Source organism: Taudactylus pleione, unplaced genomic scaffold (assembly GCF_031769625.1).
Source record: "Taudactylus pleione unplaced genomic scaffold, aTauple2 ptg000610l, whole genome shotgun sequence".
NCBI lineage: Eukaryota > Metazoa > Chordata > Amphibia > Anura > Myobatrachidae > Taudactylus > Taudactylus pleione.
The window spans coordinates 4,178,212-4,192,465 of record NW_028285012.1 but is presented as its reverse complement, the minus strand read 5'-3'; the positions used below and the strand labels follow the sequence as shown (position 1 = coordinate 4,192,465).

Sequence of the window (14,254 nt, the reverse complement as noted above, 5' to 3'; positions counted from 1 at the left end):
ATTTTAGGAACGAGAGAAAAAAAACTCACAATCTGCCGTACGCACATGCGCAGTGTAACACCGACGCATGCGCGGTTAGTCAACATCGGAACGCAACGAGCGTACTGTTGTTAACGTGCGGCTCTGAATGAGGGCCTAAGCACCAAGGAGACAGTGAGTGAGATGGAGTTCACAGTGAATCATATTTGTTTCTAGGTGTTGTGATAGTGTTAATGAGAATTTATCACAATAATTTATCTATAACAGCATCTGTAAGAGGGATCGCTGCTAGCTATTATTATTCGCTAATCACAGTGTGCTGTGCTTATAGAAATAATCCTACGCTATTCACACAATTGTCAGGATATTGTGCTAAGATAAATATGTAGATAAAGACTTGGCATGATAAACAAGTTGCTTAAAGGAGATGATATTTTCATAAAGATGTGTTCTGCAGACAGCAGAATGGGGACACACTATGGGTGGTGGGACAAGTTACTTTTCAAGCAATGTAAGGTTGGTCAAATGCTTCTCAGAGGTTTATCTCACATAGTACTGTATATACCAACACTGTTCCTGCTGACTACGCCATAGACTTCCTGAATCGTGATATGGGATATAGTGGAGACGGTTGCCCCAGTCCTAAAGGATATTGTGGCTGTAGGACCACATCATGTCAATATACAGCACACAACCATTTTCATTTATCTGCAGCAACATTCATATATTTTTTAAGTTAAGTTATTTATCTGTGTGAGAGTGCAGCCCATTAATTCCTGATTGCCTCTGTGATGTCAGTAGTTATTAGTTGCATTCTTTTGAGCATTAGTTGGCTGCAACAAAATGGCTGCCTACCCAGTGTGTAGTTGATGTATATACTGTAGATGTTATCTGTACTCAGGGGTCTATGGGCCTGATTCAGACCCGCTCGCAAGCGCATTGCACTCGCAAGCGGGTCGATGGTGGGCAATTGTGCACGTGCGGCGTGCGCGAGCCCCGGAGCGAGTGAGAAATCACTCACTCCGGGGCTCGCTACAAGACGGGGCGGCTGTCGATGTTGATCAACAGCTCGCCCCGTTTTGTAGGCGGGGAGGGGGGTTGGCTGCACAACTGGAGGCGTTCCCAAAGGAACGTCTGCTGTTTGTGGGCGGCCCTACTGACATCACTAGAGATGTCAGTAGTGGACTTCCTGCTCTATTAGAGCAGAAAGCCCACTCGGGCTTGCGAGACCTGAGACCCTACCACAAGGGTCTCTTCGCAAGCCAGATGGTCGCGATAATCGCGTCCATCGCCAGGCCGCACGCACACACTGTGGGTGGTTACCCACAACTGTGCGCGCGACCTGGAGGCCGATAAAAAAAAATAGGGACGCTCTGATTCAAAGTGAGCGCACGCAAATAGCGTGCACCTCTGAATCAGGCCCTATATACCACTTTGCAGCAATAATAAAGATTTTCTATCACTGCTTATCGCACTGATAGAAAACCTCATATCGCCGCAGTGCCACTCTGCACATGTGTGACCTGGCTTTGTCGGTTCCTGCATGCGCACTTGGGATTTCAGTGGCAGATTCGTCAAAATCTATTTAAAAAAATAGTTAAAATAAAATTACTAAACAAAATTGGCAAATGAAAATGTTTTATTTTAATGAAAATGTTTTCCTCTCCAGAGCATTTGCTGCTAATACTGTATCCAGAGATAGCAATCACTAAGGGGTCTATTCATTGTCCCTTAATATCTACAAAACATTACCATTTGCACCTATTTTTGTAGAAATTAGGTATTGGGCCATTCATTATAAAGGTAACAGGAAATATTACGGATATCTCCTGCTTACTTTTCCGTCCCGATCTGGTCCGCTGTCCCTGTACAATATATGGGAACCTTAATTCACCAAGCTCCAAAAATACAAAATTTTTGGAGCTTGACAGCGGGAACCTTCGCTGTCATCAGGTATTAAATAAAATATAATCAGAGCCGGCACTCTAATATAAACACTGCTGCACTCTAATATAAACACTGCTGCACTCTAATATAAAGAATTATAAACACTGCTGCACTCTAATATAAACACCGCTGCACTCTAATATAAACACTGCTGCACTCTAATGTAAACACTGCTGCCCGAACACTTATAATAGTGACACTCAAAAAACACTAAAAACTGTAAAGAACAAATTTGTTTCTTTGCACGGCGCCTGTGAGCATTTATATAGTTTCTTGCATCTTCAGGTGGCGCTGATTCCCTGAACCTGCTACTTCCCTATGGGAAGGAGTCCCAGGTTGCGCCCCTGTTCTTTGTGCGCATACGTGAACCCAGTTGATGCATGCGCACTAGTACTGCAGTCAGACTAAAGTGGCGGTGATAGGGATGGCTGGGACAGCTGATTTGTGGATCAGCTGTCTCCGCGCAGGGCTAATGTTGAATTGCTTCGGTGATTTTCTATCCACCACCGCTACCCACAGCGAGTTGAATACTTTACGAACAGGTCCCTAAAGGAGGACAGCATTCTTATACCGTCACTGTCCTTGTTAAATAGACAGCCTGAGGTTGCAAGCGATGGCTATCGCTGGTGATACCCGGTGATGGCTATCTCACAACTGAAGGGCTTATTAAATAGAGACAAGCCCTATCTCTGGCACCAACACCTGTGATAACTAGACCACTAATTCCCCTATTACGAGCAGTATCAGATATGCCTCTGCTGTTTATGACAGCAAAAGAAAGTTTTCTATGCAAAGAAATAGCAACAGTGACATCTGTAGGGTACTATAAGTAGCTGCTCATCCCTACATAAACTCAATAAGTATATATGAATCTATTATTCATTTTACTATTAGTAGTGTCATTATGGAATGAATCGCAAAGTTCAGTGATGGGTAATGTGAGTCAATATATCATAAATAATGTAAGTCTGTAACGGCACATTGCAGGGGGCTTCCATGCCTAACCAAACAAGAAGAATGCGTATTTGGGTGACGGTAATGTTGTGGTTCAACAAAGGGTAATTAATAGCAAGGAAATAGCTAGTTCTGGTTCACAGACAGGTTCCCAATGCCAAACTGAGGAAATACTTTGACCTATATTTAATGGATTGTTAGAGGTCCCGAGCACCACACAAGCAAGGTGATGCTGGTTAGTGTGATTCACGCCACAGACCCTCAGGTTATTATTACATGCTGTTGTCAGCCTTAGCCTGTTGGGTGTGTTCTCGGCTGCCTGGGGGAAAGTGGCGTGTCCCTTTTGACATGCACATCACACATACAGCCTTCAGCGCCCCTGATGATTCATGGTGTCTTCTACATATTTATTTTCCATTCATATATTACAGTCAGGGCACTCAGTATATGCCCCGAGGACTTCTAAGGATGTTTCTATTCTATCAGTTATCTATTTAGCTTCAGGCACAGTCTGCATGAAAGCTGTTATTTCACTATGGACAGGGTACTTTCACGCTACTGGGTGTGTCATAGGGTGGAGGGGATATAAATGATCACTATTCAGGAAAGAAAGATTCTGGAATTGATGCTAGGGCATAACTCCCAGCATCTCACCTGCCCCAAAGAGACAGACAACAGCGATCATTTACATACTGGGGAGAAAATACCAACATTTAGTTATGCACCTATGGGAGGAGATATACTGTACCTGGTGCCCACATTATGCTGAATTAAAACAGTAAAAATGCTCGGCACTTGCTTTGTGGGAATCGCGAGGCCAGATGGAAATGTGCATAATGTAACTTGCACCTTCCTCTAACATAAAATCTACCTGGAAGGTGCAAAAAGCAACGTTAAAGTATAATCTGTGGCAGATTTATTAAGTCATAGGGGAGAATTTAATTGAACGAGATGTTGTTTAGTGACAGGAATGAGCGCCGGGAGCTGTTCAATTGGCTGCGCTGTAAACCAGAGACTAGAGGATTTCTGCTCACAACCTCCTGAGGTTTGAAATGCTACAATAGTTACGGGCTTACCGCGTGTGCTAACAGCACTGCACCCAGCTCTTAAGTCGGAAATTGCTGTTCACAGTGACAGATAGATAGATAGATAGATAGATAGATAGATAGATAGATAGATAGATAGATATGAGATAGATAGATAGATAGATACATATGAGATAGATAGATAAGAGATAGATAGATAAGAGATAGAGAGAGAGAGAGAGAGAGAGAGAGAGAGAGAGAGAGAGAGGAGATAGATTGATAGATATGAGATAGATAGATAAATATGAGATAGATAGATAGATTGATAGATAGATAGATAGATAGATAGATAGTTAGATAGATAGATAGATAAATATGAGATAGATAGATAGATAGATAGATAGATAGGAGATAGATTGATAGATATGAGATAGATAGATAAATATGAGATAGATAGATAGATAGATAGATAGATAGATAGTTAGATAGATAGATATGAGATAGATAGATAGATAGATAGATAGATAGACAGACATGAGATAGAGAGATAGATACATATGAGATAGATACATATGAGATAGATACATATGAGATAGATAGATATGAGATAGATAGATAGATACATATGAGATAGATAGATAGAAAGATAAGATATAGATAAATCTGGGATGGATAGATAGATAGATAGATAGATAGATAGATAGATAGATAGATAGATAGATAGATAGATAGGAGATAGATTGATAGATATGAGATAGATAGATATGAGATAGAGAGATAGATAGATATAATAGATAGATAGATAGATAGATAGATAGATAGATAGGAGATAGATTGATAGATATGAGATAGATTGATAGATAAATATGAGATAGATAGATAGATAGATAGATAGATAGATATGAGATAGATAGATAGATAAGAGATAGATAGATAGATAAATAGGAGATAGATAGATAGATAGATAGATAGATAGATAGATAGATAGATAGGAGATAGATTGATAGATATGAGATAGATAGATAGATAGATAGATAGATAGATAGATAGATATGAGATAGATAGATAGAAATATAGATATGAGATAGATAGATATTAGATAGATAGATAAGAGATAGATAGATATGAGATAGATAGAAGATGGATGGATAGATAGATATTAGATAGATAGATAGATAGACGGGGTGTATCTAGGGGTCCGAGCGCCCCTGGCAAACTAAGGGATTGGCGCCCCCCTCCAATGACTGCTTCTACTAAAAAAAAAAACACACACACTGGGAGTAGTTTAATTCACACATGTGAAGAAATAGGGAGAGTATAATTTTTATTTCTCTTTGTAATATATATATCTTTTATAGAACTTACTCCATTGCAAACCACTATATATAAATTTATTTATGCAAAAAAACACAGGAAAAGCTTAAAAACATTGAATCAAAAACAAACAAAATACATTATGGATAACATAATTTACATATATTCAAATTGGGCTATCTATACTGCATTACAGTTTTTAACAAGTGATACCTACACTCCACCTTTAATTTACTGGGATGATAGAGCTTTCATATTTTCCCACATAAGAATGAAGACAGTCCATATGGATCATGTCTTATTCCCATCACGGGGTTAGCCACCACCTAAAAAGATAATAGCCAGTCCCCCCAAAATGAGAATAACATAAATTTATTACACTTACACTGGGGGTAGTTCAATTTACATGCCTGTAGAAATAGGGAGACACTATATATATATATATATATATATATATATATATATATAAAAAAAATTTTTTTTTCAGTTATAACACTTACTACATGAAAAGCACTGTTTATTAATTTCTATATGTCAACAACACAGGAGAAGAGGGCATCAATAACAAACAAGATGCATTGTGGGCAAGATAATTTGCATATGTGCAAATTACCTTGCGAATAGAGCCTTGTGATTGATGTGGTGCTTGCACTCTTTTCCTGCACAGTTGACATATTGGAATTAGTGAGTGGTGATTGGTATGTGTTGGGTATTGTGGGGGATGAAATATATTAGGGATAAAAATAAAAAAAAATTACAATACTCTCCCTAATCTTAAATGTTTCTGATATAAAGGGACATATAAGAAGAGGTATAGCAACAATGAATGGAGAACACTGGTAAGAGCAGAGGAGACAGAAGGAGACCAGTGATCTTTGCTGCAGCTGACTGCAGGATACTGCTAAGAGCAGAGGGGACAGGAGCTCATGTGCTAGTGATGTTGGGCTGAAACAGTTCCCCCCCCCCTGGCTGGTGCCCCTGGCAAGGGCCATCCAGGCCAATAGGAAGATACGCCCCTGATAGACAATAGATATGAGATATATAGATAGAAGATGAATAGTTAGATAGATAGGGGGGTTGGCAGGCACTCTTTGAATCTCAGAGCAGTGATGAATGGATGCACATGGCATAAACAAAATGCTGAGAGAGGCTGGGGGGCAGCTCAAGGAGCAATGGGCACACCCCCAGATTGAAAAGAATGGGGGCATGATGCACAGTAAAGCAAGTATGGATACATACAGTATATGTCATGGGCATATCTATGAGGGGCCCACCAGGGGCAGAACTATGGGAGACAATGGAGGTGCCAGGCTCCAGCACTGAAGGGGCACCTCCTCCATTGTCCACAATATATTCACCCCACTTAGGGCTGTAACTATGTACTATCACGGCCGCCCAATACATGGCACCCCTTCCCGGCACCTGAGAAGCCACCATAGAGCTCCATGTCAGACCATCAGCTGCGGCCTTTGTCTATCTATAGCCTGTCTGCATGCGAATTGCTACATTACAGTGTCAGTGGCTCTGACGGGGGGCACCAAATTATAACTTGCCTCCGAGCATCTGAACTTACGACACTGCGGCCTGCACTCATTCCCAATACTCACCTCTTTGTTGGCACCGCAGATAAAGCATGGGAATCATCAACCATGCTTTTAGATCTGCGCATGCCACTACAGATATCACCGGGAAATGGTGCCTGCGCCATGTTTCCAGAGATCTGGCACAGTGCTAAGGACTATTGAGGAAATCCGACAACAGGAGGGACTTTTATCCCTGTGCACACCATACTTCCTATGTACATACTTGTCTTACATAAGAACATTGCAATAAGGCTTTTACAGACAGCAATTGTTGATAAAAGAGCACAAGAGTCTGCAACTCTCCACTGTTCTAACTAGCATGAACATATACAATATTAAATATCTAAATGTACCTCTTCGTAGGAGTGCATACGCTTGAGCTGTATTATTGCAGGAGAGATGGATTGAAATGTTAGAACTAATCAGATTAATGATAGATGCCTGGAATATTTCCATGTGAATGGTCTGTGGATGTAAGCATTCAGATTTTATTAATAGTCACTGAGTATATAAATCTAAGTATTGCCAGTATGGGCGCATTTTAACAAGCTGCAGCTGAGAAGGGATGTCTGCGAGGCACAAGTACTGTATCTATTAGCTCTCATCATGTGCAATCATGTGATTTTCTCTTTCATGCCAGAGTTGGACGAGTGGAGTGACAGACACACAGCCCCAAACACTGCAAATCCCCATTGGAAAAAAATTTATTGAATAAGCATTACTTGTTGGAGCTAGTAACTCTCCATTGCACTGCGGTGCAAGCAAAGATGAAAGACTTATTTTCTCGACTGTATAACAGTTATGACATTGATCTGGGTCTCACTGTTCTGAAATAAGCCACTTTTTTTTTATGGGAGAGACTGTTTGGGTCATTCAGACCCGGTCGTTAGCGCCGATGCGCTCGGACCGGGTCGATGGCCCCCCACAGAGCATGTGCATGACGGCGACGGCGCCGTCGTGCGCATGCGTGAGACCCGCTACGACCGGTGCTGTCTTGATCCAAAGGGGGCGAGCTGTCGATGTTGATTGACAGCTCACCCCATTTGGAAGGCGGGCCGAGGGGGTGGCAGCCCAAATGGAGGCGTTCCCATGGGAATGCCTACCGTTTGGAAGCGGCCCCACTGACATCACTAGTGATGTCAGTGGAGAGCTTCCGGCTCAGACAGAGCCAGAAGCTCTCCGGGGCTTACGACAAGGGAGACCCTACCCTAGGGTCTCGTCGTAAGCCCCGATGGTCACGATGGTCTCTGACCATCGCGACCATCACCGGAGCGGTTGTTAGAGCTGTGGGTGTTAACTCACAGCCTAACGACCGCAACAGAGGCGGGCGGTCAGGATGCAAGCGGCCGCCCAGTTTCTGAGCGACCGCTTGCATCCTCCGACCGCCTCTGAATGAGGCCCTGTGTCCAAGGCCAGCAGAGCCATATTGTGGGCCTGGGTGCTAAGGGGGCCATGGCCAAACACAGGGGCGTGGAAACGCCCCCCTCAGGATAATATTAACTATAAAGGCTATAAGAAGTGTTGTAGTCATGCCGGCATGGCTGTCCCAGGCTCCCAAGACAAGCCCTTAATCATTATAATCCCCTCCCCCGTTCTCAGCGCCCCTGACTGTAATGGCTTTGTGGAATGCGCTATGGCATCTGTCTGTTTGTACAGTCCCGAGTCTAAAGGTGTATACACACTGGGCGATTAGGAATGACAGTACGATTACGACATCGTAATCGTACAGTAGTTCCTGATCCCTCAAAGTGCCTACACTGAACGATATGTCGTTCAGTCTAGGCACCCTCCATCATTCCTGAACATGGCCAATCTGTCGTTATCGGCAGATTGGCCTGCATGTTCAGGCAATGGACAATGTCGGGAAAGACCAGCGGGAGCGGGCATCGCTGGTCGATTTGTGCACGTTTACTGAGCGATGTCGTACAATGTCGTAATCGTGCAATCGCTCAGTAAAATCGCCAAGTGTGTACGGACCTTAAGAGGGAAGCTTGATCTTGTCCAGGGAGGAACATAGCCGGTCCAGACTCCTGGGCCTCCACTCAACTTAACTGTGCATGCAACGAAGATGGTACAGTGAAGAGCCACCATCACCTTTGGGCCACATAGCTTAGTTCTTCCACTGATCATGCCCAATTTGGCCACCTATACGTGTGTGGCCAAATAGAACAATTATCCTGTTGCTTAGTTCTTGGGTCGCTTTACAGACAATGGTGAGTTTGTGGTAAATAGGGGAGCACTTAATAAATGTATACAGACATCATATGTTTGAGGTAAACAATTAATATGGTCACACAAAGGGCCGCATCACAGACGATATTAGCGAATTTCCCCAGTATGGTCACAAAGCGAACGAGATGCCATGGAACAATCTGATTAAAAAAACTGACCAGATTCTTTCAGGGCGTGACCAAAAATTCCTTCAGAAATTGATCATGACTGGCCTGTGTGTGCAGCCATTTGCTGACCTCACTGACACGACCATCATGTGATCGGCCACTTAGCCCGCCCCTGATAGTCAGTACTGTCCAATATGGCCACCGATGCAAACGTGTTCTGCCTTTTGCCAACATAAGACACTAAAGTATAATTGACTTCATTTTAACAGGGGCTTTGTTATGAAAAGGCTGAAAAAAATACTCTAAATGACTTAAATCTAATTTAAAGTTGTAAGAAACCCAAGTTGTGATGTTAAGAAGTAAAATGTTTCCCTCAGATAATGCTTTTCAAAGGAAAACGCAGATTTTGTGCCAGCATTGTGCAGTGATTCAGCCGATGGTGGCTTTGATACGAGTGCCCACACACTTTGCCATTCACAGTGGGTCAGCATCTAATGAATAGAAAAAAGCTACAAAAACTGTAGGAAACTGGTTTCCTGTTTGAATAACTTTGATTCAATCCGTCCTGGCAGCTCAAGATTTAATAACCATCCAGATTATAGAAATAGCACTCGCTGTAATGTGAGGAATGCTAATTCTATTCCATGAATAACTGCGGCCTAACACTGGAATCATACGCTGTCACAGAGTTTACCTCGTGAATGAGGTTTTATTTGGACATTAATATAGCAATTCTGAACAACTTGCTGACAAAGAACATCCAATTGCCTCATTGTTGAACACAGGGCCTGATTCAGACCCGCTCGCGAGCGCTCGCAAGCGGGTCGATGGTGCCCTAGTGCGCATGCGCGCGACGGAGGCTGCTCCGTCGTTCGCATGCGTGAGACACGGCTAGCGACGGGGAAGTCGTCGCTCCGGGTCTCGCACCAAAGGGGGCGTGCTGTCGATGTTGATTGACAGCACGCCCCCTTTGGTGGGCGTGCCGGGGACGTGGCTGCCAGATGGAGGCGTTGCCATGGGAACGCCTACCGTCTGGGTCCGGCCCCACTGACATCACTAGTGATGTCAGTGGGAGTGATTTTGGCTTTGATAGAGCCAAAATCACTCCAGGGCTTGCGGTCACCGAGACCCTACCACAAGGGGACCATCTTTTTGGGCGCTCGCATATGCTGTGGGTGGTCACCCACAGCTATGCGAGCGGCCAAGAGGCCTCTCCAAGTTTAGGTAGGAGGGCCCTGATTCAGAGCGAGCGCTCTGGTCAGTGCGTCCGGCTCTGAATCAGGCCCACAGTGTTTTTATAAATAGCTTTCCACAGTCGCAAACCACCATGAGAGAGCCCCGGGCAAACGTGTCACCAATCACCGCGCAATTTGAACTATAGACTGTCTATTAAATTGATTTCCATTTTTATTTTAAATAATTTTTACTTTTTTTATCTTTCAGAAGGACTGGGATCCCTTCCTGGAAAGACTGATAATGGGATTCCCCCTACTTTCTCTCCCAACACATGGGCCTCCACCTCTTTCGCGGGCGAAAAAGGAAAAAATCTGCGCTGTCTGTAATTTGTACTGGTGTTAATATTGTATGTAAACTAAAACACAGATGGTGACTAAAAGCATAAAATACCATATATTTAATACATATTAAGAAAAAACACACAACAATGACAATAATTTCATAAATCGAGAAACCATTAGTAGGAAAATAATTGCCAGTGACCAAGATAAAGCATCTTTGCAATCTATCCCAGTTAAATTGAGGTAATAGCTGCTGGCATCCGTATAAAAGTCTCTATTTGTGTCTAGTGTCAATGTTTCCACTTGGAGACTATCAATTCACTTATAACATATAGGAGATCACTGTTGTAATTGTCTCCAGCAGACACAGCTGATATAAATCAGTATATGAATTCCTGCAGCAATTGGGGTAGATCACATTTGCATTGTGAAACATATATAGTATTCCGACTTTTGTAGTGGCTCTGCTGGGCTTTAAATGTTGAATAAAAATCATACAAGTCCAAGATAACCCCAACGTTTTGTTTTTTTTGGGGGGGGGGGAATTTTCTTATTGTATTAGAGGCACATGTACATCGCGGGCGATGCAGGTCAGTGGAAGGCTCTGGCACTGTCCCTGCACAAGTCTCTGGGAACATGGAACCTGCACCATGTTCCCGGTGACTTCTCTACTGTGCAAATCTCCGACAATTTGTGCATCCTATATGGGACTCCTGAGAGGAGAATATAATATATGGATGTAGGGTGTGCCACACTGTACACCCTGCACCCATTATAGATAGGCCGCTGGCAGCTTCGCTATTCATGGCCTTAATCACTAAATAGCAAATACATTTATAAATATGGATGGATAGGGAAAGAACTGTTATTAGAAACTGAGAATCTTTAAAGTAGTGTAATTATCTGATATTTCAACTGACACTATATTTGTAATGTGATACATTGTTCTAATAAACTATATATATTGTAATTATCATTTTAAAACAATCCTGATCAAATGGCCTACATTCACTGCAATGTTTTCTATGGTATGTAGCATACATGAATTTTTCTACATGTGCTTAAATATACAAACATAAACTGCTAAATGATGAATGAAGCATATTACCTAATGACCTCTCCTTTGTCTGATTGGTCGATCTGACGACTGGGAGGCTGGCTCTTGTTCGGCTGCCTCTGACAAAAGGCATGGTCGATTCCCCTTCAAACATGGCGTCTCCAGAGTCTGCAGACGCCTCCGAGAGATGTTCTGCTGGTTCTCCCAGGCTTGGCTGTGGACTTGAAGAAAGCTTTGGACTTTTTGTCTGGACAAAATATAAAAATATGGTGATATTAGGTGGTTGCAGAAAACGAATACTTAATTATTATTATTATTATGATTATTATTATTATTATTAATAATAAATTTGCACCACTACTGCGGAAACAGGCATTTGTAAAATCCCTTTTGATTTTAGATAAAAAATAAACCCAGGTAACTTGCAGGGTTTAACACGGGAACGACCCGTGAAACCCTGCAGTGCAAACGGGTAACCGGGGTCGTCCGACCCGGGTCACCGTTTACAGCATGGGGACTTCCTGGTTTCTCAGCGCTTGGAGAAGATGTCATCTCCAAGCACTGGGAGAAGTGTTCCACTGCACTCATGTAGTGGGTGTGTAGTGGGTCTGACCCGTTTTGCTAAGTCCAGGGTCAGACCCTGGACTTAGGTGGAAAAGCAGTATTATTAGCCAACTAATGGGTCTTGATTAGTATATTATATGTAGCACGTATATATTTCCTACTTCAAACATGCAATGTTATATAATACAGAGACGATATCTTTGCTTTTAGACATGAGACAGAGGCCTCATATTGCAGGCCTACCATGTGCAATAGCTGTAAAGGGGATTCACACACTTTTACATCTTATTTTCTTACATCATGGAATCCGAATGAATGTAATCAGTACATTTTACAGCACACCAACACAAAATGCTAAAAAACTATGAAATAATTAGCAAACTCAAAATATTTCTATGCTTGTTTACAATGTTTACTATTTACCCCTATTGCTAACATACACCAAAGTGAGCGACAACGCAATCAATTATTTCTGAGATCACATAATTAATTGAGTGGAGTCCACCGGTCTACAATTAAAGAGTTCAAATTGAATTGAACAGCCAAGAAATGGTATATGAAAAGGTCCAATTGGGAAGGTTATGAGATCTGAAAGACTTTTAATATCCCTGGAGTGCCGTCAATTCCTTCATAAGGAAATGGAGCGAATACAGCACCACTGGGAGTTTGTCTAGAGCAGGACGTCCTCCAAAAGTGAGCATCCATGTGAGAAGGGCACTTGTCTAGGCCAAAAAGAGATATAATGCAAGTCTGAGAGTTACAGACATCCATGGGAGTAGCTGCCCAAGAGAGAAAAATAGCCTGGGAACATAAAACATGTATTTTATTTTATTTTTTACACAATTCATGTCAGCATTTTTCACGTTCACTGCGTCCCGCTCTGGTCCTATATTTAGATATATAAGGGTTTGGGTGCAGCATGCTATGGGGATACATCTGCAATTCAGAGACTGGAAAATGTGTCAAAATACACAACAAAAGAGGTAAAATATCCACAGCACTTGTAGGAAAACAGGAAAAGCTGCCAATGTCTGCATGAAGCCTATGATTTGGGAGCTGAGTTATATCCCTTTTACACCAGAGCAAAAACCTGGGTTATTGCTGGGTCCACCCGGGTCGCAGCTCAGTGTAAAGGGTTCCTGAAAAATAATCTGGGTCAAGTGACCCGGCAATCCAACCCAGGTAGCTACCAGGGTCGGATCCAGGATGGACCTGGGTAATGGTGCAGTGTAAACGGCGCAACACGGGTTATCCGACCTGGGTCATGCCTAAAATTAGCTAATTGGTGGTTGTGGATCAGTCACCTCCCACTTTTTATGACCTCAAGTTTAGCAGGGCTGACCCAGGTTCAGTGTGAACGGGGCTGACCTGAGAATAACCCAGATCGATGGTGCTGTGTAAACGGTGTCTGACCTGGGTTGGACCCATATCTGAAAACCCAGGTCGGACACGGGTTTTTGGTGGAAAAGAGGTATTACAGTACTTTCTAGCAGAAAAAATAATCCAAGCATACAGCAAAGACCTCATTGGTGTCACACATATAAATATATAACCTGAGGGAATGCAAACAATTTTGCTGCTGAAGTATGAGTGAAAACTGCAGTGCCCAGATGTACAAGCAGACGGTGGCACACCCAAATAGACTCACACCTGTAACTGCAACTACAGGTGCTTCTGCCGAGTGTTAATATTAGGTGGTGGGGATGTAAGAATTCCATGATAAATGCACAAACGGCTTGTCCTGTCATTCATGCTTGTGGAGCGTCTGTGTACAGGGTGCGAACGCTTCCCGATCGCATGGACTAGTTCGAGCACGCGCACTGCGTCTTACATGCATGCGCAGATCGCAAACATCGGCAGGCTTTGTGCGAATGCAACCTAGCGACCGGGTCTGAATAAGGCCCTTAATGCGTATAGCCGACCGGATACAGATTTGTACACAGTTCGCCACCCCTTATCATAATCTTGGTTTGCT

The 14,254-nt window shown here is 42.9% G+C and overlaps 1 protein-coding gene across 1 annotated transcript in view; it reads right to left on the bottom strand.

Annotated features, from left to right (window-relative positions):
- Positions 1 to 14,254, bottom strand: part of LOC148480568 (sickle tail protein homolog) — a 476,900-nt gene that overhangs the window by 92,101 nt on the left and 370,545 nt on the right. The window contains exon 4 of the mRNA XM_088454201.1: positions 11,767 to 11,962. Coding sequence (XP_088310327.1) covers positions 11,767 to 11,962 — 196 coding nt within the window. The remainder of the gene's footprint in view (positions 1 to 11,766; positions 11,963 to 14,254) is intronic.